This window comes from Corvus kubaryi, unplaced genomic scaffold, assembly GCF_017639235.1.
Source record: "Corvus kubaryi isolate FWS band 111438036 unplaced genomic scaffold, C.kubaryi_AGA036_p1.0 76, whole genome shotgun sequence".
Taxonomy (NCBI): Eukaryota; Metazoa; Chordata; class Aves; order Passeriformes; family Corvidae; genus Corvus; species Corvus kubaryi.
The window spans coordinates 5,741,210-5,767,111 of record NW_024582063.1 but is presented as its reverse complement, the minus strand read 5'-3'; the positions used below and the strand labels follow the sequence as shown (position 1 = coordinate 5,767,111).

At 46.6% G+C, this 25,902-nt stretch overlaps 1 protein-coding gene across 1 annotated transcript; it reads right to left on the bottom strand.

Annotated features, from left to right (window-relative positions):
• Window positions 1–1,730: 1,730 nt before the first annotated feature.
• Window positions 1,731–25,519, bottom strand: DUSP10 (dual specificity phosphatase 10). Its single transcript, XM_042051675.1, has 3 exons — window positions 24,674–25,519; window positions 7,048–7,425; window positions 1,731–3,966 (listed from the first exon to the last, which is right to left on the bottom strand). The coding sequence occupies exons 1-3, from the start codon at window positions 25,473–25,475 to the stop codon at window positions 3,701–3,703; spliced, it is 1,446 nt and encodes a 481-aa protein (XP_041907609.1). The 5' UTR covers window positions 25,476–25,519; the 3' UTR covers window positions 1,731–3,700.
• Between the last annotated feature and the right edge of the window lie 383 nt (window positions 25,520–25,902).

The window sequence follows — 25,902 nt, the reverse complement described above, 5'->3', positions numbered from 1 at the left end:
GAACTCAGGGGAGAAATGGAAAATGAATTATGAGGCAATCAATTTTACAGGACTGTGCCTATTTTCACACACCTCACGCAAGAGCACAATGCTGACGCCAAGCAGGGAAAAGCAGGTCCTGATCTCACTGCCACCCATGTGTGAATAAAAGGCTACTGAGTGATTTTCCCATTTTTTTTAACCATGCCTCATCTTGGAGTGGCTGAGGGGGTTTTTACAGCCAGCAGTAAGAGCAGGAGATGGGTGATCAAGCCTCAATTCTGTCCTTAAAGTCATAAAGAACCTTTCTGGTGTTCCTGTGCCACAGGAATAACACCACCTTTTTAAACCCATCACAATTCTGGCCCCCATCCCTTCAGCCTTGCTCCCTCCCAGAAATGAGGGCAGATTTTTTTTTTTTTTTTTTTTTCTGGCTAGGAGGATGGAGTGCTCAGGCAGAGGCTTTCTACTGCCATGCAGGCACGTACTGTGCATCATACTGGGCAGCAGAAAAGGATGCAAAAAGTGCACACAGGCAGGATTCCTCAAACCCTCACTGAATCTCTCCTGCCCCTAGCATAAAGATGCTAAGTGATCATTTACTAGCTTCAGTAAATTCTGCCTTAATAAAACCAGCATTTCCCTCCTACCTGCTCCCTGGTGAAGCAATTCCCAAGCTTTCCCAGCATTGCCTTCAGTGAGACATAACCCTCCAGAGGTCCCCTCCTGGGGGGTGTCTCCAAGGAATGGTGTGCACAAAGGAGGGGTTTGGTCATCTCATCTCCACCATCAACAAACACACAGCAAACTCCACTCACTCACAGCCTTGAACTGCTCTGCCCCATCATTTCCAAGACCATCACACAGGAGAATAAAATCAAGCATTGCTCCTCAGTGACAAGCACAGGCTGACAGGGTTCCTGCAGCAGAAACTCCAGCTCCACATCCATGCACGGAGCAGCAGCAGCCAAATTGCTGAGCCTGACTGAGGAAAACACATCAGATCCTCTGCTGTCAGTAACTCACTCAAGGCTGCAGGAGCGACTCATTGGCTCAAGTAAGAATTAAACACCAGTACTCACATGGCTGCAAACTTCATCCTAATGTACTCAGCCTGTGGCAGCCAAGACTGAACCAGAGAGGATGCTGAGTTGTGTTGGCGCAGCACAACCTTCCTCCCTCTCAAGATGTTCGACAGGAACAAGAAAAGCAGTAACATGGAAGACCAAATTTGAATCAAGTCCTCCTTCCCTTCACGCTGGGCTCCAGGTATGCAGCTTGCATGCTCCCTTTGGTGAATAACCCATTTCCCCAGCAGAGCATCAGCACTATCACACAGTGTTTCTGGCCACAAACAGGCTGCAAGGACCAACTTTTCAGCCAGCCCTCAGCCCTGCTGCTGCTGCTTTTGGCCCTCTGGCAAGAAGGGTTTTCTAACCTCCTCCCTCCTACCAAACAAGGGGCACCTGCAGCTCAAGGAGAACAGCTGGAAGAGGCTGGGCCCACACACAAGAAAAGCTGGGAGGGAGGGAAGCAGAGCAGCTTTGCTAAGAGAACTCCTTCTTTCCCAAAGCACAAAGGCTCCCAACTGGCAAATGGCACCTTCTCTGTCTAGCCACTCTCTCCTTAGCTCCAGGAGCAGTCACAGTCCAAGAGGTTTTGCTGCCTGGGCAACACTCACTGCCAAGGGTGTTTTCAATGAAAGGGCCAATAATAATCATAGAAAAGAAAATAAATTTTAAAAAATCAACTCCAGTAGAAAAATAATTTAATAAAGGGATAAGTTTCAAGAAAATATCTGTATAGTAACAACATTTTAAGTAAAATGTCCACAAAAATATACATGTCTAATGTGATTATACATTAAGTTTTCCAACAGGTCCTGTTTTACACTTGGTTCAGTCCATGTAGGTTTTCGTCTAGGAAAAGCCTTCACTGCTGTCAGACTTCCTGGGACAGATCGGTTTGCACAACAGAATCATATGAGAAATGTTTTCTAACTCATTTTAGGCTCGTACAAATAAACTTTAGAGGTGGTAACAGTCCAGAACAGATCAGATTATACCATATAATTAAAAAAAAAGGGAATACAAACAAGGAAAGCAAAAGTCAGCTGCCCAAGGGACACTGTCAGGCAGAAACATCAGCCCTACAATACACACCACACAACACTGACACAGCTGGAAAAGGAGGGGCAAGAGGGAAGGGAAAATCCCAGGAGGATGATTCCCAGGAACTGTGGAAGTGCTGAACAAGGGGGCTATAGAAAGACCAGGGAAAAGCACACGTGACCAACATATTTCTAAAAACTGGACATTTTTGTAACATAGAAGGTAAGTTAACTACAGGAATATGGAAGGGAATCAGTGGAGACTGTTTATTTCTTATATTTCCAAATGGCTACTGAGCTGTAGAAATAACAGGTCTGTTCCAAAGAGCCCTCACCAATAGTGCTAATTCAATCGAACCAGAGAGAAAAATCTGGTTACAGAGAGATGCAAGAGTACAGCAGAAAGTAAAGAAAACATGTTCCACCAGCAGAGGACAGGAACGCAACACTAAAGGGGAGATGCCAAACAAGAGAGATCAATTTTGTCCATGGCAGAGGTACAATGCCACAAAAAAACAAACCAAAGGGAACAAAACAAAAACCCCAACCCATAGAAAGAAAATGGAAAATGGCTAAAGAAATAAAAGGACACACACTTTCCAAAAGATTTTTTGTTTTATAATCAAATTTCTTCTACATAGACAACTGAAACACACCAATATTTTGTGCGAAAAATATTTTTAAATAAACTTTGCTCGTTCTAGATTTTTGTACATTCTGATATACATATGTAACAAGGTTTACGGCACTGTAACCAGGATCAAAATCATATAAAGGAACGAAATAATTGCTCTCATTTATCCTTTCTGAACCAAGCTGGCTGCTGTTGCACTATTAGACTTTAAAAATTATTATCTTATTATTAGTGGGCAGCCAACTCTTAATTGGTTTGAACACTCAAAACAAACCCCAAATTATTATTGCACAAGAAGCCAGTGAAGGCATATGGCATAGAATGATCGAAGTCCCTTACTGTTAAAACCTTACACCCCAAAATAGAAAAATAGAACTGGAACATGAAACACGCCAAATAAACTTTGTTTTCTTCTTTAGTTTGAGTCAGGAGTGCGAAAAGTGCCTTGCAGACTTTTAAGCTGCTCTGATTTCCTTTGCATCGGTGAGCATTTTGCCAGGTTATCTTTAGCAAAGCCTTTGCAAAACGAAGGCCCTTCTGTTTCAGGGAGGGTTTTTTTCTGCTTTGTTTTGGCTATTTGTGTTTCATCTTCAACTTAGGTTTCTTCAGTCTATGAACCTGCACAGACTACTTAGCCATAAACTCTACAAGTAGCCGGAGAGGAGGGAAAAATGAAAATTAAAAGAAAAAAAGCCCAACGTTTCTTCTTCTTCTTCTTATTTTTATTCTAAAAAGTACTCCTTTTGCTCTGAAGCCTCCCTGCTCTGCCAGCGTCTGAGAAGGAAATCACAACAGCATCCCAAACGCAGCAAAGTTCTCGGATCTTTTAAAAACCTTTCCTTACAAAAAAAGGTTTTTATTCACAAAAAGTTTGCCACAAAACTCCCCTTTGAAAGCTAAAAAGAAAACCCCACAACCCACCCATCACTGCCCCAAATCAGGTGAAGAACAGGTTCCGCCCCCTCACAGCTTGGCCGTCACACGACAGTCTCAACACCGATCAGCTTTGGTGTGAGGATTCGAGGGGTGACTCCATTGTTCAGGTCTTCTTCGAACTCCAGTAACTGCCCCATAAAGTTAAGGTTGGGGGAAATGATTGGTCGTTTGCCTTTGACAAATTTATAGGCATCTGTCATGGTCATGCGTGTGTGCTTCATTAAGTACGCGATAACGATGGTGGCAGATCGGGAGACACCGGCCTGGCAGTGGATGAGGAGACCTTTTCCACACTGATGAGCTTCCTCTGCAAACGAGATAGACAGAAGAAAGTAAGACTTTTGCTAGTTTGTAAATTAGAACAAGCTCAGTGCAATTAAGAGTAACTTAATGTGAAAAGTCCCTTGATTTGATTACAAGCACAGCAGCATCTCTTCCCCTTCCCCTCCAGCCCATCTTCCCCTGAGGTTTCTGAGCTACTGAATGTGCAATCCCCAGTCCAGTCTGACACTGAAAATCCTCACGTCCACTCTCATCTCTTTATTAGAGGAATCATGCATTGAGAGATGCTGCTGCACTGCCAGGGAGCATTTTGTGAGGAGGGCAAGGCCCATGATGAGGAATCTCGGGCTCCATTTCCACCTCAGTTGCAATGCCACCGCATCATGTCAGCATCTCAACCTCCCTGTCTTCCAAAGCAGGGCACCACTCTTTTAAAAACCAGGTATTTTCAGATTCAATTCAAAACAATACATCTGTTTCAAAACCCTGTTCTCTGAAGCTTTACAAAACTACTCTTGAAATGACCTTCAGTGGAGCTCTCTGCTGTGGTGCCTCTGCAAAAGCAGGAGCTGGATACACACACACCCCCTTCTCCACCGAGATCCATCACTTGGAGGTACCCTGGGCAACATTTAGGGGGGACAGAGTCCTTCTAACCACATGCTAACAGGACATGAGAGAGGAGAGTCACTACCATACCATCCTCATCTGCCACAGCTTGCTTTTAAACCAGGAGACAGAACTTTTAGGAAGTGACACTTCAAATGACTTCTTTTGTTTCAATCCACAGGAGTGTGAATTTAGTTTGTAGGTTTTGGCACAAATCCAACCCTACCACGAGTACAATTCAACCCACCCTACATGTTCAACCTGTACTGTGAAAGCATAAATGAAGCCAACTTCCCTCTAGACATTTTTGCCAGTTAGTATTTCAGAAAGCTGAAACTCTCTAACGCATTTTGACACACATTCCCAGAGCGTTTCTGATGATTTCACTTCCTATGGCTTTAGTCTTAGCTAAACCTAGGATTGGTTGTGGTTTTTTGAAGACATATTTAAAGAAACACAGGCCAACAATCTGCTGTTTAAACATTTCCAAATCTTCTCAAATGCAATTTAAAGTTTACCCTGAGGAAGGGAAAGCTTTGACTGGTTACCTCCCCAGCTGGTTAAATTTGATATGGAGAAAAACTCTCAATGGAGAAATATTTGTTTATTAAAAACAAAGACAGACCCTCAAGCTGTAATTATTAAGGAAAGTAAAATGGGTTTTGAAACGCTTTCTAAACCTTTCCAGAGCAGAGCTGCTTTCTCTGCTCGTGGTAAGGTCACAAGCCAAACACTATCTTTCAGTGGTTTTGAGAACTCTAATCCTGCAGTTCACGAGGATGAGGGGAACAGAGATCTCTCTCTTCTACCTCAGAAGGACCTCTGTGGAGCTTCCCAGTCTCTTTACCTAAGCTTAGCCTATTGCACCTCCCCATCTTGTTGAACTCAAAGTCTAAGGTTTTAATGGATTTCTTGACGCAGCTTTTTTCCCAGAGGATCAAAGCAAGGTTCCCTCTGCCCTGCCCTTCACCTAAACAAGGATGTTCACCTTCCCAGGCACACAGCAAAGGGCAGCTTGGGGAGCTGACAGCACTACTGGTAGAGCTGGGGCTGGGTTAGCAACACACGGGAAAATTTCAGTTTAAGTAGAGATCCTTTGATCCTTCACACTGTAGAAGACAAGCCCAAGGGCTCCCAGTGGTAAAACTCAAGGTTTAATCCTGCCCTCCAGCTGAACTGCAGCATTAGCAGTGATTTCTCCACTCACTCCACCAAAGCAGTGTGGCTACAGAGCACAGGCATCAGCACACCACGACCCCCTGCCAGACACAGCCAGGCGAGGCTGAGCAGCCGTCTGCTCCAGAGCTGCCAGCCCTGCCCGGCACGCAGCAGGGGCAGATGGGCTCATAACAACATGCTGAGCCTGGCCCTCCTGCCCTGGCACCCAGACCCACAGCTGGGGCCAAGTCCTTGCCGAGCCCGAGTGCACCTGAGTGCAGAGCCAGCACAAAGGAGGGCAGGGAGGAACATGGCTCTGCACCCACTCCAGTACGGGGTCAGTCAAGGACCTGCACTGCAGTGCAGCACACAAGCACACTTCTTCCTTTGTCTAGCACTCCTCCACTGAGCCTGAAGTACTGGTAACAGGACTGGCTCAGCCTCAACACAAGAAAAGAGAATATTATGTCAGCAATCCCCCCAGCCTATTTCTGAAAACATCTCAGGACACATACTTGTGCTGGGGAAGCACCTTTACTATGCCACAAAAGCAGTGTACACAAAGACAAGGGTTTTTATCAACAAAGGGGCAAGGGAAGGTCCTCAAAAGCTTTCAGTACCACATGCTGAAGTCCTCTCTGACCAGCCCAGCTTAAGGTGGCCATTTGGCTTTAGCCTAGCTGCGTGTGGCCCTAAACTTGGCTGAGGGCAGTGCTGTGTTGATCATAATGAGGTCCAGAACAACGCTGCTGGGTCACTTCTTCAGCAATCTCCACAACAAGCCGCATGTCTGTGGTGAACTCTCTCACACAGCCTAAAGGGTTTAGAGGCTTATTAATGCAAGTTTTCATCACTATCCACTCAACCACACGTACACTCCAAAGCTATAAATCTAATGGTGAAACAAGCCAAGTGTGAAAGTTTGGCAGTTTTCTCATTAAATTAGCAAAGACTGAGACACCATTAAGAATAGTCACTATGAGAAACTGGCTGGAAGCCACTGTGTGGAAACTAGGAATGCAAAGGAATCAAAAAGAGGGGATGGCGAAAGTCTCAGTTTTGTGGGGTTTCCTGAATTTAGAAACCTGGAGGTAGGCGTTACTATCACTGGATAAAAACTGTAACCTTGGGCTACTTAACCGGATTTGCCAGAGATGAGAAAGGACAGAAATATGAGGTGCTCAGCATTTCTGACAACCCAAACAAAAGGAAACATGGCCTTAACCAGCCTTCGGAGTTGTTGGCAAATCATAAAGTCCACTCTAAATGGTTATAACTGGTAAAAATAATAACAATAAAAAAAAACCAAACTGGAGCATTTCCAGGCAAGGGTAATTACCAATGAACTCAAAAGCCTCTTCAAAATACTGCCTGAGATTCTGCTTGTTGCTGTCAGTGGCCGGAAGCCGCTTGTAGTTGAACATGCCTTTCTCGTAATGGTACAGGGGCAGGTGGGTGGTCACGTTGATGACGTAGCCGATGTTCATCCTCTGCATTTTCTCCAAGTCCTGAGCATCGTGCTCGTTTCCGAGGAAGAGGAAGGGCAGGATGGGGGTGAGCTCAGCGTTCTCGATGTCTGGCGTGGTGGGGATGGACTGAGGTAGCACGGGGGGCACAGCGGAGGCGCCGCCCCCTCCTCCCCCCTCGGGACACTCCTGCAGCTGGAGGGAGTTGTCGCAGAGGTTTTCGTGGTTCTGCTTGAAACCGCTGAGTCCTCCTGGGAAGAGAGACCAAGCAGATGGTTTGGTTAGATACCCCGAGGTTTCTTCAGAGCACACAGTGGGGCCACAAGGGCTGGAGCTGGCTCTACTGTTCCCACCACCACTGTAGCAGTGTCACTGGGCTGTCAACAGCAAGGGTGGCATGCATCAGCAGCAGGCATTGTCCTCCCCGTGTGTGGCGGACGGTGCCAAGGAATGGGCTCACAGACAAACAGCCTCTGTGCAACATCAGCCTGCTGGGCTGCCTCACCTACCAGCCTGTGCAACAAGGAAGGTGTTTTTCCAAGAAGGAAAACATCACTAAAGGCAGGGGCCAAGGGGCTATCAGCACACTAAAGCAGAGCAGCGAGCCAGCTGGGACAGTCTTAGCTTTACCTGCCCTTTAGCAGCCCAGCTTAAGCATTCCCCACCCAGCAGCCTGAGGAGGATAGGAGCAGCTCACCCCGGCATCGCTCCAGGGAACAGCTCGTACCCGTTTGTGCTCCCAAACAAAAGAAAACCACTCCTTGTAACCTCACAGTGACTGAGGTGCTTGCCTAACATGTGGCAAACAGCTCTCCTTTTGCTGCCCCGGCCACCTGAAAATATCTGGCAAGAGTTATTTTTAGGACATTAATATGGACGGGGAAATGGATCTGAGGGGGGAGGGAAAAGTCACTTTTTCAGCTCGTGCCTTGCCTGCTCTATTGCCAGCTTTTTCAAGCACCATTTCCCTTCCCCCTCAATTTTTTTTTTTGAGGAGGGTGGCTTCGCAGAGCCGGAGCAAGCAAAGTGGACCTTCTTTCTACACCTCATTCTGCACTGACATCAGCGGCAGGCTCCCCACCTGCCCCGTTTCCATGGCGATCACACAGAGCACACAATGACATCAGCTGGCATGACATCAGCTCTTTGAGTGCAAACAATACACGAACTACTACTTTGTTCGAGGCCTTTGGTAGGAGGCGGTGGCGTTCCTGGGAGCCGCTGATGTAATGCTAACAGGTGGCTCCTCCGAAAGAGAAAGGCAGAAAGAGGAGAAATGCAGGGATGCATTCTCCCCCACCTCATGCACGTTGCTGTTGTACCAGGATACTTGAAGTCATGCTCGGCATCAAGACGAGCCAAGTGCTCAGGCTCAATTGCACTTTGTTAACTGCAAGCCAAAAAAAACCCAGGAGAGGGGAGAGCTACTCTGAAGTTACTAGAAAGTGCCACACTAGCCAAAATAAATGCAGAGTGTCGCCATCCCAATAATGTTATTTAAAGAGAAAAATAAAAAAATAAATGAGAGGCTGTTTGTCTTTTCCATGCTCTTTCACAGTGATCTAGTGACAGTTTTAAAGTGAAGCAGAACATGCTGCCACTCAGGCCCTGGATCAGACACAGCAAGGGTTTCAGTGCCTCCTGCTGAGTGCTGCAATTCAAATGTCCAATTTGAGTGTCCGTGACGTGCCTGCCCATGGGGTGGGACCCACCCAGGGCCATTTCGGTGTCCTGTGCTATATTCCATGAGCATGAGGCACCCAGACTAGGTTACAATCATCTGAGCCCCTCTAATGCAAGTGCCCTTTTCCACATCCAAACTTGTGTCCTTCACACACTGCTAGTAACGTAATTTCCCAGAAATCCTTGAAATGCCTACAAAGTGCAGAATATTTCCCCTGCCTCAAAAGTGTGCTTGTCTTCAGCTATTTCTGCTGTTTACGGGACACAGAGCAAACAGTTTTGCCTTAAAGATCTCTATTGTCAAAGTTGTTACAACAGGGAATCAGGATAGAAAGAAGAGCAAGGGCAAAAATCTGAGCTCAGCTGCACCACCTGGCCTCAACGGGTCTGAAAAGTTTTCTCAGTCCACCCAAGAAAACAAACAAGATGAAGGTCTCCAAGCTGAAGATATTTGAGGTCTCATCTAAACCAACAACCCCAGCCTATAGCCTAGGCTAAAGGCTAAACCCTAAACCATATTCCCATCTTTCTGAATGGGCAAGCAACCCATTCAGCTTGAATATTGCTGTTTAAACAATAACCAGAGCATGCTGGGATTCCCAAGAAAACCCCTGAAAAAGTTGTTTTAGTGACCCCAGAGCCAACACTCATTGTCCACCTGTGCTGCAGACTTCTGGGAACAAGCAGCCCCAGGTGGAGGTAGGATCCCATTGGTTCATCATTCAGGTGGGGACACACTGATGGTGTGGCAGAAACCATCCTGTTTCACCAGCTGCTTTGTAAGACATAGCAGAGCATCAGGGCACAGGATGGGAAGAAACCCCAAACACACCATGTTGATGATGCCCAAACAAGTGGAGTAGCCAAACATATAATACCTTCAGCCACAATTTTTTTACAGACATTTGCCAGTGTCACCATTCCTAATGTCAGTTCACATCCCCCATTCTCCTTGTTCACCTCCACATGTGGGAGGAGGGTTAAAAAATCAGTTCAAGCAATATTTAAAGCAACTCTCAGAGCAAATGCTCCTGGAAGAACATGTTACTGGTGAGAGGATTACTAACCTGAACTGGCTCAGAGATGTCAGCAAGGGAGGACTGGACAAGAACACTGGTACCCAGAAAGGATGCAGCAAGATGCAGTCATGGAGGGAAAGCTGAACCCTAAGCCAACAGCAGGAGCTTAGCTTGGATCTGTACTGCCATATGAGTCATGCAGGTCCCAAAACAGGACCCAGACACCTCCTGAGTGCTGTTCCATTCTCACCACACACGATCCTTGCACAAACTGATTTATCAGGCGCTAGGGTAATTTAAGTGGAGCTCATGCAAGCATAATGCTCAGGCTTTTCTAACGTTTGAGACTATCTTCCAAAACAGGTCCAAGCAAAGTTAATAATGATCAGTCAGAAAGAGAGGGATGGACTCTCCTACTGAAGGTAAATACAACGTACAAGGTAATCAAATGCATTTGTATTCCCTTGTCAAGCAGCTGCTATTTCAGCATTCATGCAGGAATGGTAGAAGAGGTAGGAGAGAAGAGGCTGTACCCAGAGGGGAGGCTAACACAAAGCTCCTGCAGGCCTGGTCTAAGAGTTGATTCATTAAACTCAGTAAGGTGCAAGACCTATCACTGCTACTGACCGCAACTCCAGATCACAAAGAAGCTTGAGGCATGGATGCAGAGATTCCACTCAGGGTTGTAATAAAAGCTGTTTTGTGGCTGACCCTGCCCAAACCTTTCCAAACCTGAGGAATGAAGGAAGCATTACAGAGGGCAGTAACAGCACCCGTGACCAAGAAGCACAACTTAGCAGAAGCCTCTCACTAGCACAGAAGCTGCATTTTAAAAGCAGACTTTCAGATACCATTTGCAATATGGGAAAAGCCTTCATCAGAGGCAACCCAAGTAGAGAGGCAATATCATCGATCCAGCAAGAAAGCCCATGGGAACGCATGGCTGTGCTGTTAAAACCACAGCCATGGAGCCTGGACTCAGGAGTGTGGCCACCTTCAGTGACAAACCAAAATGCCAGCAGGCAGATGAACCACTTGCGTCCACTTCAACAGAATGTCCTCCCTGCACCATCTCTCCTGGCTTTAAACACTCCACAGAGCTGCAATAACCAAAGCTTGGGGAAAGTGTGGGGAAGTACACCCAGCCAGTGCCGTGCAGCCTGTGCATGGGCACAGAGAACATCCCAAGTGCTTTTACTCTGTTCCAGAATGGCTGCTGGGCGGGCCTTCAGAGGGCTGAACCTACCCAAACCAAAACAGAGATGGACATACAAAGACCCTCAGCACTCTGAGGAACCCGAGGTATTTCTTCCATGAGGAAATCAATCCATGAAGCAGAACCCTTGCTGGCAGATGGCCTTGCCTGGTATTTAGCAGAATACAACAGAACACCAAGGGCTCTTGCTCACTACTGATGCAAGACCCAGGTTGCAGAACCATTTTTGCAGTTGTAACTGCATGACATTTTCCAACATCCTGCCCTGCCAGAACAGTTAGTGAGTGACACCAGACTTTGGGGTGTCTGAGACCTCAAAACTTTTGGGAAGTTTCAAGTCAGCACCGTACGTGCTCCAGCTATTCCCTCTCATTCATTCAAGTTCTCTGCAGCCATCTGCCCATAAACATCTCACTTAATGCTCCTCAGACTCCCCCACCAGGCAGCTCCCGGGCAGCAGCTGCACACAGGTTTCCCAGCTCCAAAGCCACCCAGGAGCCCTGGGCTCACATCAGGACTGCAAGACCAGGTGAGCAGCTGGACAGCAGCCAAAGCAGCTCCGAACAAATAAAAAAAGACAAGCAGCATGGTGCTGGCATAAAAGTCATGCTTAACACAGTGTCTGTCATTTGCCAACAGAGGAGGGAAAATATGATGCAAAACAGACACAAAAGATACAGCAGGAATGAGGCAGCCAGCTTTTTATGAAGAACTGTGACCTTGCAATAGCATCATCCTCAAAGAAATCAAGAAGAACAAACCTTACCCCACACAAATTTATGAAAGTGGGTTGGCTGGTTGGGGATTTGTTTGCTTATTTTGTTTGGGGGAGGTTGGTTGTTTGTTCCATTGCAGCTTTTTAGTTTGGGGTTTTCTGTTGTTTGTTCAAGAATGTTGCAAATTTAAAAGTACAAGGAGTACAGTAACACCTGCCCTCCTCTGTCTCTCCTTTGGCATCTCCTTCAGCCACCACTGCTGCTCTCTGGCTCTGTGACTATATGCAAACTAGGATGCAGGTTTACAATATGCTTTGGCATATTTGCAATGTGTTTCCTATCTGGAAACAGGCTCTTACCCCACAGTTAAGGGAGAAAATGACCTTGTTCCTTCTCCAGTGGGAGAGCTTAGAGAGAGACAGCTACAGTGAAATATCCCCACCACAAAGCAACACCTTTGCATTACCTCATCGGTGTGGATATACTTTGTTCTGAGCGTGGCAGGTACTGGGTGTTCCCGCTCCCACTGCAAACAGGAACATACTTTTATACATGACAGACTGCAGATGTGGGAGCCACATTTAGACAGAGCACGTGGTCTCAGGGAGACAACCAGACCTTTTATACAGCTTTCAAAGCTGTCCAGGCGGATTTCTGGATCTGCTCATCCTCGATTACAATACCACACAGCCATCTCAGGAAAAAAAAAAAAAGAAAGAAAAAAAATGAAAAGCAACACACACACAAGCACAACGAGAGCAGAAATCCCAGGACACTGGGACCTATCAGCAGAAGAGATGTTTGATCTGTAACTTCCCCTCCTCTCGTGTTGCTGGGCTCTTGTGGGGTGCGCAGCAGAGAATTTGGCGATACCACAGTTCTGGCCACCAGAAGCGTTACTCCCTCAGGAATGAAGCCAAGCTTTAAAACACCCACTCAGCACGTGCCCTGTCAGTACCACCACAGCAAACCCTGAGGCTGTGTTTGAGTGAGTTTAGGGCTGAAATGTCACCGAGAGCATTTGGGGCACAGGACGGAGACCCTCAAACAATTGGTGCGTATCTGTTTAAGACAACGCTTTGAATTTGTGCAAGTACAGCCTGTTCCCTTAAACCTGTGACCTCATTTATTTACATTACCGCAGAAAAGCACTGCCAGAAGCAACAGCTGATGACAGTCTCATGTATTTTTCCACTAAGACAACAATTAAACTGCTCCTGTGTTATTAATGAACAGATGACTTTGTGTCAAGTTGATTCAAAAGCACAGGATGCCTCAAGGTTAAGCAAACGTGACTCCAGCATGTAAAAATAGAAGCTAGGTATTGTCCAGATGCACACCCAGTGCTCTCCCCCTTCCTGAGCCTCCTGGGGAGAAGGGCCCAGGTCCCATGGCCACCCCCCACCACGCTGCCACCAGTGTCTGGAGGTCCTGCTGCAGGGTGGCACAGTGGTGCTGAGCCACCAGCACTGCAATGCCACTGTTTGGGCTGCTCCTGTACCATGGGCCTTCTACCAAGGAAGATGCTGCTGTACAGGTTGAAGCAAAATTCTGCCATTATAGGCCAAATCCACTCCCAGGGTATGGACAACCACCTAGACCATCTCTTCATACCACCAACATGGCTACAGCTGCAGGTGTAGGTCTGCTGAGCTCCAAGGGCACTGTCAGGGAGGGCATGGAGGCACTGGGGTTGCACCCATAGGGCACAGGAGCTAAGGCCACCTTGCAGTAGAAGATGCAGCCACCACACTTGCTGACAAATGCTGCTGGCAAGACTTTAGCCACGGCAAAGATGGTTCCTGGTACGTCCTGGGGATTATGCTCTGTTCATCCTGAAGCACTGAAAGAAGGGATGCTCAGATCTCCTGACAAGACACACACTCTCCTTGTCCAAGCAGGGCTCTGCTTCCCACACTTCTGCTAGACCAATGGAGCTAATCCAAGCAGATCATTGTAGGAGTGTTCCTACTCTCCAAGCAGATGTCCTTCTCACCACAGCTACACCAGAGCAGTGCTCAAGGCTGCCCTCACTGCTGCAGAAACTTTCACATGGCTGGAAATACTGTGTTTGCCCACACAGCAGGAAGGGCAACTCCCTTCTATCCAGGGGGGTGGGGACCTGTTGGACCACACTCAGCCAGGTGACATTAGTGAACTTCTCACCTGTCTGTGGGATGTTCCAAGGAAACCCCGCCATGGGGCTTTCCCTTTCACTCACACAGCATTCAGCACCAGCCGTGCTGCAGAAGATTAAGCTTTGAACAAACATAAAAAAGTAAAAGTAAACAGCACACACAAAGAACAGCTTCCACCTCGATACACTCAATCTAATCTAGTCTCTCCCTTGAACTGAGCTGCCAACGGCACTTCAAAATAAAGGCAAAACTTTGCATTCCGAAGAACTTGCAAGGTCAGGTTTTTTCCATGTGGGAACTATCCCGAGAGGTCAGTTTGTACACGAATTCTGGCTTAAAGGAGTCACAAGCACATCCTTGACACAATGGCTTTGAGGTCCCTTTAGAAGTCAAGAGCATGACGCCGGATGAAGAGGAAAGGTTTCCCCTCAGCATCGAGGGACGTGCGCACATGTTTGCTTGTTATTTCTAATTTTATCTCACTATGGTTCACACCCCTTGCCGCAGCACATCCTCTCCCCACTGGCTTTTGAGTTCCTCAGCCTCATCTACTTTTATATTTTTCCTCTGACACCAGGCACAGCAAAGCTGGCTGTCCTAGGGACACATCCCAGGGAGGCAGGAGAGAGGTCATCCAAAGCCTCTTCCCATGCCAGGCTGTGCCAGAGCTGCTGGCTCTGCCCAGCTCCACTCTCAGCTCCTCCCATCCCACCACCACCCATTCTCAACCACACCATCACTCCCAGGAGCCTCTCACACCTCAACATATGACTTGCTTTTTTCCAGCTCTCACCCCTTCACTTTTCCTCTTCTCATGACTACTAGATCATCCAAATTCATTCCAATTAGAAAGAAACCATTTTTTTTCTTGACCTGTCACTAAAAAAAACCTTTCTTGGATTTCAGTTTAATTTTTTTTTTCTTTATACCTTTTTGTCTTAAATTTAGGGTTTTTTTCTCAGACCCTGGACACCCATGCAAACCCACACATCACATCCATATCATCCCTTTACCTGCCAGCTTTTCCAAGAGATGCTACTAACCTTTGGACTACTCATCAGCATTCAAGACAGTGGTTCCAGCTTGTAACCGGAAATCTGCCCTATGCTATGAGAGTGCTGAGTCTGATTACTTCAAAATAAAAACTCAAGTATTCACAGGAAAATAAGCCAGCATCCTTCAAAGCACTGCGTTATCCTTGGGGAGCGGTCAGGAAGGTGAAAGAGGAAGGAGAAGGCCTGCTCTGAATTTCGGTACAAGGACTAAACAACACAAGAATGTAAATAGGAACAAGGCAAGAAACCCCACAACCCAAACACATCATGGTGACGACTCTGCAGCCACCGAGGGGGATTGGACTTACCCTCCCTGGAGAGCAAGCGTTTATAGCAGAAACTCAAAATTAGTCACATTACAACTTCTCATGGCACAAGTATGTGTTCCCGGGGGGGATGCAGGCTAACATGAAGTCCAATTAAATAATCACTGGAAATGTCAGCGTAAACCCTGAAGGAATACATACTTCTACTGTGAAATGCTCCCACTGGAAATCATATTAACAAAAAGGTCATCAAGAAATGCTAAAGCTATGTACAACGGAGGCAGGGGAAGTGAGGGGGGAGGGAACAGAAACTATTTTAATGCAATAAAATACCACAAATGGTTTTATATTGACAAAGAGCTATGGGTCTGTTTTCCCAGACAGAGGTAGAGCTGAGCAGATTTGCCCAGAACACCAAGTTTCATTTGTTTTTTAAACTATTACCAGTTCCCTCCCTGGCCATCACCATATGCATCTCAAGCAAGTGGCCTGGAAAGAGCCAGCACATGAGCAGGATGCAGGGAGCTGTGGCTCAGCATGTCTGAGGAGGGAGAAGGATCCCAGCACTGTCTCAGACATCCGTAATCCTGGATGCGTAGGAGCGGACCTTTCTGTTTAATCTGCGTGTTTTAGAGAACACTGACATTTTCATGCTTCAGCCATCCATTTATTCTCTTTCCCCTTTTAAGGGCAACCTCTCCAGGACAGCTTCTTTCTAACAACAGAGCAGGCTGCTTTTTTTCTCCTGAGGATAACACAGACTCTTTTCCAGTCCAAACCGCTGCTCCTCTACATCAGGAACACCAGCACCATGCACATTAATATGAAAGGAAAACAGGGTGCTGATATACCACACCACCATTTGGAAGTATCATCTATTCCTGATGAATTTAAACCCTTTTTAGACTGAAAAATTTCTACCCTCCTAGCTAGAAATAATACTATCTGGCTCTGATTTTACATTTTTCAGCACGGTATTCCAAAGCACATGAAAGAAAAATGGAGAAAATAAAGGGTGTTGTCTTGACATAGCCCAGTGCCACACAGTCCATAATAAAAGCAGCAAACTACTGGAACTAGCATAGTGCATGCCAGTCCCCACTTTGACACAAGCTTCAGGGCAAGCTCTGATGGCACATAAATCCCAGTCCTAATGGTCAAGGAACCAAGGCTAGCCCCCAAAAACCCCATGGGGAAAGAGAAAGTTGACCCAGATTGCATCCATATTTTCCAGAGTCAAGGCAAGAAGGAAGCGGGGAGAGGGGGAAAAGAAAAAGGCACACTTACAGAATCCAGAGCTAAACAGCAATGAAACAAGGAATACCTCCAGCCAGATGAAAATCAACCCTTGAGACCAAATAAAATGACTCCTTGTCTCCACAGGTGAGTTAACACTAATATTGCCCAGGAAACATAAGAACTGTGTTATCCCTCAACAGAGATGTTGCTCTGCCTTGCTGGACTAACACCTATGAATTTAAGATTAATTTCATTTTAAACAGAGTGGTTTTGTACCTAAAATATGCCAGCAAATTCTAAGCAGCAGCAGAAGTCTTATTCTTAGCTCTCATCAACTGGGCAGACAGATTCCCATTACCTTAACAGAGACCAAGAAAAATTAAGAGCCCATCACCAACCCAGTGCTGGTCAACTGCTCCAACAGCAGCTTTTGCTTTAAAACATTAGTGTTCAACTGCTTACATAAGGCTTAATATCACACTTTGGCATAATGAACAAATTCGACTGATATGACAGAAGCTTGCAAGTTATCCTCTATTTTCCAAGTCTCTTCAAGCCATTGTAAAAAAAATAAAATATATGATAATTCATGTGTGGACAAGGAGTAACATTTGTTCTTCTTTTTATTACCTTTAATTAGAAGCAGCTCTTCTCTGTTGCAGTGAATCAAGTGGGAATTAATCCAGGCATGCTGTAGACTTTTTAAAGCTAAGGCATAGTAAAAGAGTTAGAGCCAATGTGTTCACATCTCTATTATTATTCTCGTAATTTATTTTTTCCAACTTACTCCTTCAAAGCCCTGATCTTGGAAGCAGGGTGTTGCATACACATGAAGCACCACTTAACCCTGGCAGGAGCAGTGGCTCCCAAGCCCTCCCACCCAGTAGGAGCATTCCTGTCCCTCCAGCAGCAGGTGATGACAGATTTACAGTTCCCTCCCGACCCCACTATCCCCAGACCCTCCAGTGGGGACAGCCCAGCGCAGGAGCTCCCACTGAAGGAGCTGTTCGTGTAGTTGAGCTAGACAAGGGTGGCACTGCCCCAGGCAGCAGCAATCAGCAGCTCATTCCTTCAGGTCAGAGGGGCTAGGTGGCACCTAGACCTACAAGGTCCCAGTTGCTCCCTGCAGACTCACCAGTTTGGGTCTCTCTGCACACACTCTCCTGGCTCAGGTTCACTGAAACCATGTTCCAGGAGATCAGAAGCTTGTGTCCCTTCTGGATCTCATTCTTTTTACTGGGAAAAGAGCTGTCCTTCAAAAAGAAGGCAATCCCCTCACCCAAGCAAAGAAACACACAAAGGTGAACCTCGACTTTTTTAAAGCACAAGAAACACCTGGAGGCAAATCAGAGTCTACAATTTAGCAAAAATGCACTGTCAAGGAATGAGGGTGTTCCTGAGTCCATCTCCCACTTTCTGCAGCAGGCACCTGGGTTGCCCCAGGGCACCTCTGTGACTGTGGATGAGCCTGGGTCAACTACACAACACCAGTGGCAACAAGAGAGATAAACTCAATGTTACAAACGGTGCAAAGGACAGCAAAAAAAAGCTCAATCAGATGAAAATAGCTTCTCTAAAGCCTCATGGAAAGTCTGTCATGCAGGCTTAGTCAGAGCTCCCCTGGCCATGAGACCGCCCTGCTATCTAGGCCCAGTTATCCCTCTAGTCCAGTTACTCTCTTTTTGCACCACATGGTGGACTGACTTGCTTCTCCCATCTCTCCCCCTTTACTTCCAACCTCAAAATGCTGCTGTACAGTTCCAGAACTAGGTCAGAGACCACCTCCTGCTAGGACACAAGCACCTGAGGAATCAACATCTTTCAAAGCAGCAAAAACAACCAAAAACAACCTTCAGAGTACTCCCGGATGTGAGGCTGCCTCCACCATAGATATTAATTGAAGCAGAGAGTTTCCAGTACTAAAAAGTCACAAGGTGTCAAAACAAAACAACAAAAGCTCCAAGCTTCACTAGTGAACCACAGAGCATTGACCAACACACTGTGCAGAGAGCACGAGCACCCCTGGACTTTCCATCTGCAGAAACAGGTCCCCTGAATCCCTCCGTGCCTCCTGCCCACTGCAGTCCCCATTCTGCCTCCTCACAGGGCATCCTGACGGGCACAGCCAGGACTAGTGGCCAAACCCAAGGGTACTGGTGAACATTTCAGCTTTCTCATCACTCTCAACATTCAATGGATCAAGAGCAGGTGAAAGGCCTGCCAGAGGGAGTTGAAGCAAACGCAGTGCCCAACACAGCACCTTGATCCCATCCTCTCTCAACGTGACTCTTCGCCAGCTTTAACTTTTAGGTGAGGCAGGGAAAGGTGACATCCATGATATATACACTGCTCTTCTTTAAGCCCCAGCTTACCAAACACCTTTGTGATAACCGCAAATTAACTTTTACAGTACAGAGGTGTTTAAAAAACTGCTAAAGACGGATTCAGGTGAGAACTTAGAATCAAAGCTTCAGAAAAACAAGCACTCACAATAATTCAGGTCAGCCTTGCGATTTCTGTAGCCAGCACTCTCCCAGACCCACCAGGGACTTCCCAACAAGGCCAAAGCACCACACATAATCTTATCTCACACACAGAGGAACAATGCATTAGGTTATCTTCAGATTACCACAATCTATTTCTTTAAACAGCATGACTTCTATAGCCCTGCAAGCTGATGCTGAATATTTGAGAGGCATTTCCCTCCTGGCTGCCGAAATTGCAAAACAGGGAAACGTTGAGATGTGTGCATGCTGCTCATGTTTATGGCATTTCTTCACTTTTGAGTTGCTTAGTTGCTTGCATAAATAATGGGGCTTTTCACAGAGTACAGAGTTACAGCCTAAAGATAAGGGATGAGTCCCCACTTCAAACGCATCATAAAGCCAAGGCAATCTCACTAAAAACTTCTGTGCTCGTGAGTGTAGTAAAAACTTTGGAAGGCAAACCACCCATGCATAGGTCTAAAATAAAAGTTTTAAAAATAGTCCATCTCTATTAGTTAAGATGTAGACACCACTCAAACCTCAAACACAGCTACCCTTCCACCCTGAGCCTCTCCAAAAGGTGGAAAGGTGCTCACCTCAAGAATAAAAATCTAGAAGACAGACCAGCACACTGTCCTAGAAAGATTTCACTAGCAGAATTTCTCACCTCTGGCAGGGCAAGGGTAAGGGCAGCACATGAGGCATTCAGCTAATTATAACCCAACATCTACCTACCAGGAAAATCACAGGGAATGTTACCCCAGTTTACACAAAACTGGAACCAGATTTTTCTTTACAAGCCTCAGAGAGGTTTACTTAATGTAAGTCTGCCTCTTAACTCCAAGGGTATGAGAAACTGGGGAGCCAAAAATAGGGGGGGAAAAAAAAAAAATCTCCTTCCTGTTCCTCCCTTTCCGAGGCAGTGTCATTGCTCTCTTCCCCGCAAGGACAGTTAAAATGTGGTAGGCACCATTCAAGCCAGGACAGCAAACTCTCAGATGCCATAATCTGGGAGAAAATGCCACATTTACCACTACTGTTGAACAGGCAAAGTTTGGAGGTACCTCTCCTCTGCAGAAGTATGCCCTCAAAACATGGTAAAGACCATGGTCTCCAGCCACACCATTGTCCCAATTCATCTACATGCAAAAGCTACAGACACATACAACCAATTTTCAAGTGTGACGGCCAAGAAGATTATTTATTTATTCCAGTAGAAAGATACTTTAAGCACCAGCAATCAGAGTCTGAACACTGATGGTGAAATCTCAGCCCTGACAGAGCCAGCAGAAACTTCTCCCCCAGTGACTGATGGGGCCAGCTCTCCTCTGCAGCACAGAGGGAACACACTTTATTTTTAAATGTTAAGTAACACATGTGAAACGTCCAGGGTTTTTAAAACTACACACTTCCCTATTACAGCCATGACCTAATACTTATTCAGTGGAGATCTCTGGTGGAAATAAGTGCCAGGCACATGTTTTGTTGGTCAGCTGGACTTGTTGACCATTAAATCAAGTTTTACTTTCAAATACACTTGTGCACTGTAATCCAATTAGGGTTTAAAGCAACACTGACACTGTTAAATTACATAATTAATGACAGTAATAATTAATGTATTTGTACGGATTATGACCAGGTCAGGTATTTCAAAGGCAGCTGATCACAGTATTTATATGAATGTAGGAGCACATAAAGCAAGCAATTATTCCTTTTGTAAGCATCTCAGTCCCTCTGTAGTTGTTTCAACTTTGCTGATATGTGACTCTAGTGTGGTAAGAGATCTGAAACTATTCTTAGACCATGGCAGAAAGCATGAAGTGGTTTGTTGGCAGATCTTACACTCCCCACTATAACGAGAGCAAATCACTTCGTTTATTTCCCTGTTAGATGAGCAAAGAGAACACTGAAAGCCAGTGCATAAATAAGCTCCTCAGACTGTGAACAAGAACAGAGAAGGAACCAGTTTTTGTGGAGGAACCAGCCAGTTCCTCCCCATCTCCTCTGCTGAAATCCAGCCATGAGTTTACACCACATAGTGGGAATTAAAAAAAAAAAAAACAGAAAAGCCAAATCATATTTTGCACCTCTGCTTTTGAATTCCATTGCTTCCTTGAAGTCAAACACAGAAGCCTTTACAAACTAAACACAAGAATTGAGCAGGTTTACAAGGCTCCTGCTGCTGGCTCTTGAAGGAAGTGGAAGAATGGCAGGATGGAGACAGTACCACTAGACCCTGGTCAGGGAGACAAAGGCAACTCCTCTTGTGCTAAAAGCTGTCAAGATGTGCTGGCACAGACGCTTCAATTTTTCATTTTTGTTTCCTTTGTAGATTTAATTTAACTTGTGAAAAAAAATGCTGAACTCCAAGCCTAAATGTTTCAGTCAGGGAAAAAGAACAGTTTTCATCTGAATGCAAATGAATTTCCCACTTTCCATTTTTAGGTCCCAGTAGCAAACTCAAACACACAAGCCCCCAAGACTCCAGGACACTTTGCTACGAGCAGAGGTGCTCAGGGAAGGCAGAGATGCCTCACTGTTGGGTTTGCAGGAGGGAAAGGGGTACAACCTTACCAAGGAGGGCCAGGGCTGCTGACCCAGCCCAGGGTCACAGCACCACTCTCTCTCCCTCCCCAAATTTAGCTTTGACATTGGCCTCAAGCAGAAGGGACACTGGGCTCATATCACTGTTTTTCCCCCTCTCCCTTCAAATGCTAAGGAAAAAAAATACATAAATTTTAAAAAAAGCATCCACAAAAAGCGAAAAAAATCATCCTCTAGGTTTCAGCAAACATGGAATAACATGGTCTAGGGGTGCTGGGGGAAACATGACTTCTTTCTATTCTGTTTATAAACAGACTGAGCAGCAGCTTCAGCCCTGACAGCTCAGGCTGCTACAGCCCATGTAGCAGGACTGTGAAATACAGGATTCTTATGGTTTATTTTTTGTAAAAATAGAGGATTTATGCCTGTCTCAAGTGTTGCTGTGCCTTGTGGCAAAAGAAATAAACAAATCTTTCCTTTCAAGAGCTTAAATCAAAATTATGCATATGTTATGTTTATGACCAAAAAACATTAAAGGAAGCAGCAAGAAGGATGGATAGAAATGGATAGAAAGGGTGGAACAGAGGTCTTAAAATCCTCCACACCACAGCATACACGAAAACCTCTCTTGTCACAGTGCTAGCTTATACACTGGCCTGCTACATTAAAAATAAACCAGACCACCTCTTTTTAACCCGCGCCTAATAAGGTGCACCATACATACATTTATCTATAGATCACAGCCCTGTCTTGGAAAACAGCACCGGCTTTCTGTGCTGCTTAAAAAGCCGGGGGCACCTCGAACCCGCACGCATGCGGGGCCAGGCGCTGTCAGCCAGAGCTGTAACTCAAGCCCCGGCTTCGGCGATGGGACTGAGCCCCCGACGTGACAGCGGGGCCACGACATCGGCAGCGGGGCCGCAGGCTGGCAGGCAGCACCAAACATGGAGAAGGTGGCACCGGATCAGGGGGACGGGAACTTGGACAGCCAGGCTAGCAACCAGTGTTTGCAAACACAACACCGGGGATCAGATGGGCCGGCAATAAATTAGGGCCGGGCAGCGGAGAGCAAGAGAAATCACTCAAAGGAACGAACGCAGGCAAAGAGGGCTCCCCGGCCACCCCCAGTTTCGTTCTAGTGCCTGCACCCAGCGATGGGGATGCGCCTGAAGCACGATGGAAAAAACGCTATCTGTCAAGTGAAACTAAATAACGAGTGCTTCCAGTGCCACTCCCCCAGCTCGGAAACTTAGCCACAGCCTTCCTAAATGCTGCTTTATCCCATGCTCAACTCCATCTGACCCCAGCTGGAGCCCCACTTCAAAGAACGGGAGGAGAGTTACGGTGATGGGGGGAGCTCCTCACTACAGGCTCCCCGAGGTGAGGTCTGCTCCAGCCCAGCTCATCACTATATCCAAAAAGCAAAGGATTCAGGCTGTCTTCTGGCACACTTCCAGATCTGTTGACAGGCCACTTTGGGGAGGGGATTTCTGCTAAGCAGGGCTTTGAGGTAACATTTCTCAGTGTCTGAAAACCAAAAATGGCCCAAGGACTCCCACAAGCACTTGGTTAAACTCAGTGCAGCACACGGAGCTGGAAGGTGGGAGAAGGGGCTGCCACAACCTGCCCACGGGGCCCAAGAGCTCAGCGCTGCCCAATTACTGCTCTGCAGCTTCATCTCAGCCACAGTCTTACTCCAGGTACTGAAAAAGTACCAGTGTGAGGTTCAGAGAAGATGCAGCGTTTTCAGACAAACACAGAGAACACCTTCAGCACACCACTTCTCTAAGGATAGGAAGGCTTGCAGACTACAACCACATATCCAGCTGCAGAGGCTGTACAGAAGGATTACCACCAGAAATGCAGGACTCCAGTGGCAACCTCACTCTGCCCAAGTGCCTCATCTCCCTCGTCCACAGATGAAGGGCATCACCATGACCCCAGAGACTCAATAAAAGCATAATGGGATCCTGTAGCAAGTATCAAAACAAGCCCAGCATGACCATACTCTTGCCAGGAGCAAGGAGACAGTTCAGCAATTTTAAGCTTCCACAAGAGACACACACCGAAGTATCTCACAGGATCTTTAGCTCCTACAAAGCTATGGAAGTCAGCCGAGGAAAAGGGATAAAAGTACCAGCCCACTCCTGTACTGATAAAAGTACCTGCCACACTGTGCAGGTTGGACGTAGCCAGCTGCACAGAAAAATTAAGTGAATTAAACACATAGAGTATGAGCTAAGCAGCAAATCCTTCCATAGCTTCCCAGTGCCATAGCCAGTCTCTGCCAACCATGCCTCTGAATGGCATAAACACCCAGGGGAAAGGAAATTTAATCTAGAGGGCAGCATTGTTATAAATAGGATCTCGAGAATAAAGTGAAGAAAGGGAAGTGTCCTTGGATGATGCCTTAATTGGTGGGGCTCATCTCTACCAAAGCACTAAGGGATAAACCAAATTCCATATTAAAACAGGAGCCTTTGCAGGAAAGCCATATACATACATAAGCACACATACACATAAACACAACACTTTCAGATCACTTTTTAAACAAATAATCTCCCTCTGTCCATTATTCTGACCCCATATTACCAGAACAAGGCTTGGTCCTCAAGTTTTGCTGACTGGTCCATGACACAATGCCTCAGACCAAGTGACCTCCCTCATCTTTCCTCCCCCCTCCTTCTACTCTCCTACTGTTCATCTCCAGCACCTATGAGTCCAGTTTTACATGGACTAAAATAAGGCTGCTAAGTAAAGGTCAGTCTGACAAGCTAAAAGAGAAGTATCCCCTCCTGGACCTCTGCTCCTTGGGCTATAAATACTCAGAATAAGCACTGGGGGAAATTCTTTGTCTGCACAGACGGACACCAGGAAGCATGTTTCCTCCTCCTTCCACTTCCCACCCCTCCTGCTACTCAAGGACAACATTCAGAGGAAAGCAAGCATCTCCCTGCTACCAGCCCCATGATTTGTCCATGGAAGGCATTTGCTTTGCCAGTGGTGACCTGAGGCACACAGGCCTTCATAGAGATAAACAGATGTTTTCAAGGTCCAACCATCAGTGAAGCTGACAGCGGAGAGCACACGCTGCAAAGCAAACCAACATACTATGTGTGGGACATGAGGAGGATTACCTTTTAGGACTAGGGGCTCCTTGCCTTCTCGCTTGAGTGACTCCAGCACTATGTGGAGTGGCTGGGAAGGCATTACTCTGCTTGGCTCATTGGTATTCTCATCATAAACTATGATTTCTTTGGAAAAGATTCTCTTGAAGGAGTCCTTGCCTTCCCGGCAGGAGATCAAGTCCAAGACCGTGATCTTGCCCTGCTGGAGCCTTCTCCGGCTGATCTTGTCAGAACAGTTAATGTGGACAGCCCCTTGAATGTGGCTCTTATTATACTCCATGAAAGGCCTGCAGTCAATGATGACAGGCCCTTGGTTCTGTTGGTGGCTCTTGCTGCATTTGGTCATCTTCTTGGCCAGATCATTGGGGTAGATGATTTTGATGCTGGCGAGTTGCTTGGCGCTGCCCGAGACAGGGCTCCCCACTCCGCCCAGCGGGCTCAGGCTGCCGGCATTCTCATTGCTGTTGACCATTTGGTTGGCGGGGCAGGCAGGGGAGGCTCCGGCGTGGGTGCTGCTGGTGCTCGCTTGAGTTTGGGCTTGAGTGTCCTTGTCGTACGTTGCCACAGTGCAGCAACTGGCACTGCTGCATCCACAACTCAGGGAGCGTGCAGAGCCGTTGGATGAGGGCATATACGTGAGATTAGCAGTCTTTAGGGACACGACAGCTGCGCCAAGCAGACTGGAGTGGCTCTCACCAGCAGAAGCGGCAGATTCAAGGAAGCTAGAGTCTAAACACAGGTTGAGATCCTGAGGTCTCACTGGCCTCGAAAGTGCCACTACTACCCTGTCGTCTAAAGGAGATGGAGGCATGAGGAGGCTGAGCACTAGCAAGTTAAGAAGAACTCAAGATCACCCTGAAAAAGAAAAAGCAGAAGGGAAAGAAGGAAAAAGGTGATGAAAACAGATCATGGAATCACATAAACCTACAGATCCAACAACTTATTTTGCCAACACCCATTATCCCCAACCTAACAACCCCTTCTGACAGTCACCAGCTCACAGTAGTTGCTAAAAAGCCTTTCCAATCCTGCAGAGAATACCTGAGCTATCTGCATGTGCGCCCATGGCACACAGAATCCACACAAGCAGCCTGGACTGTGCAGTGGCACCCAGGAGGAGGCATTTAGCTACATGCAGATGGTGCTGAGCTATTCCGAAACCCCAGGCTGCAAGGCTCACCACTGACAATGACAGAGGCACGTTCCCTCACCCGTTGCTCACCGAAAAGGAAGCAACT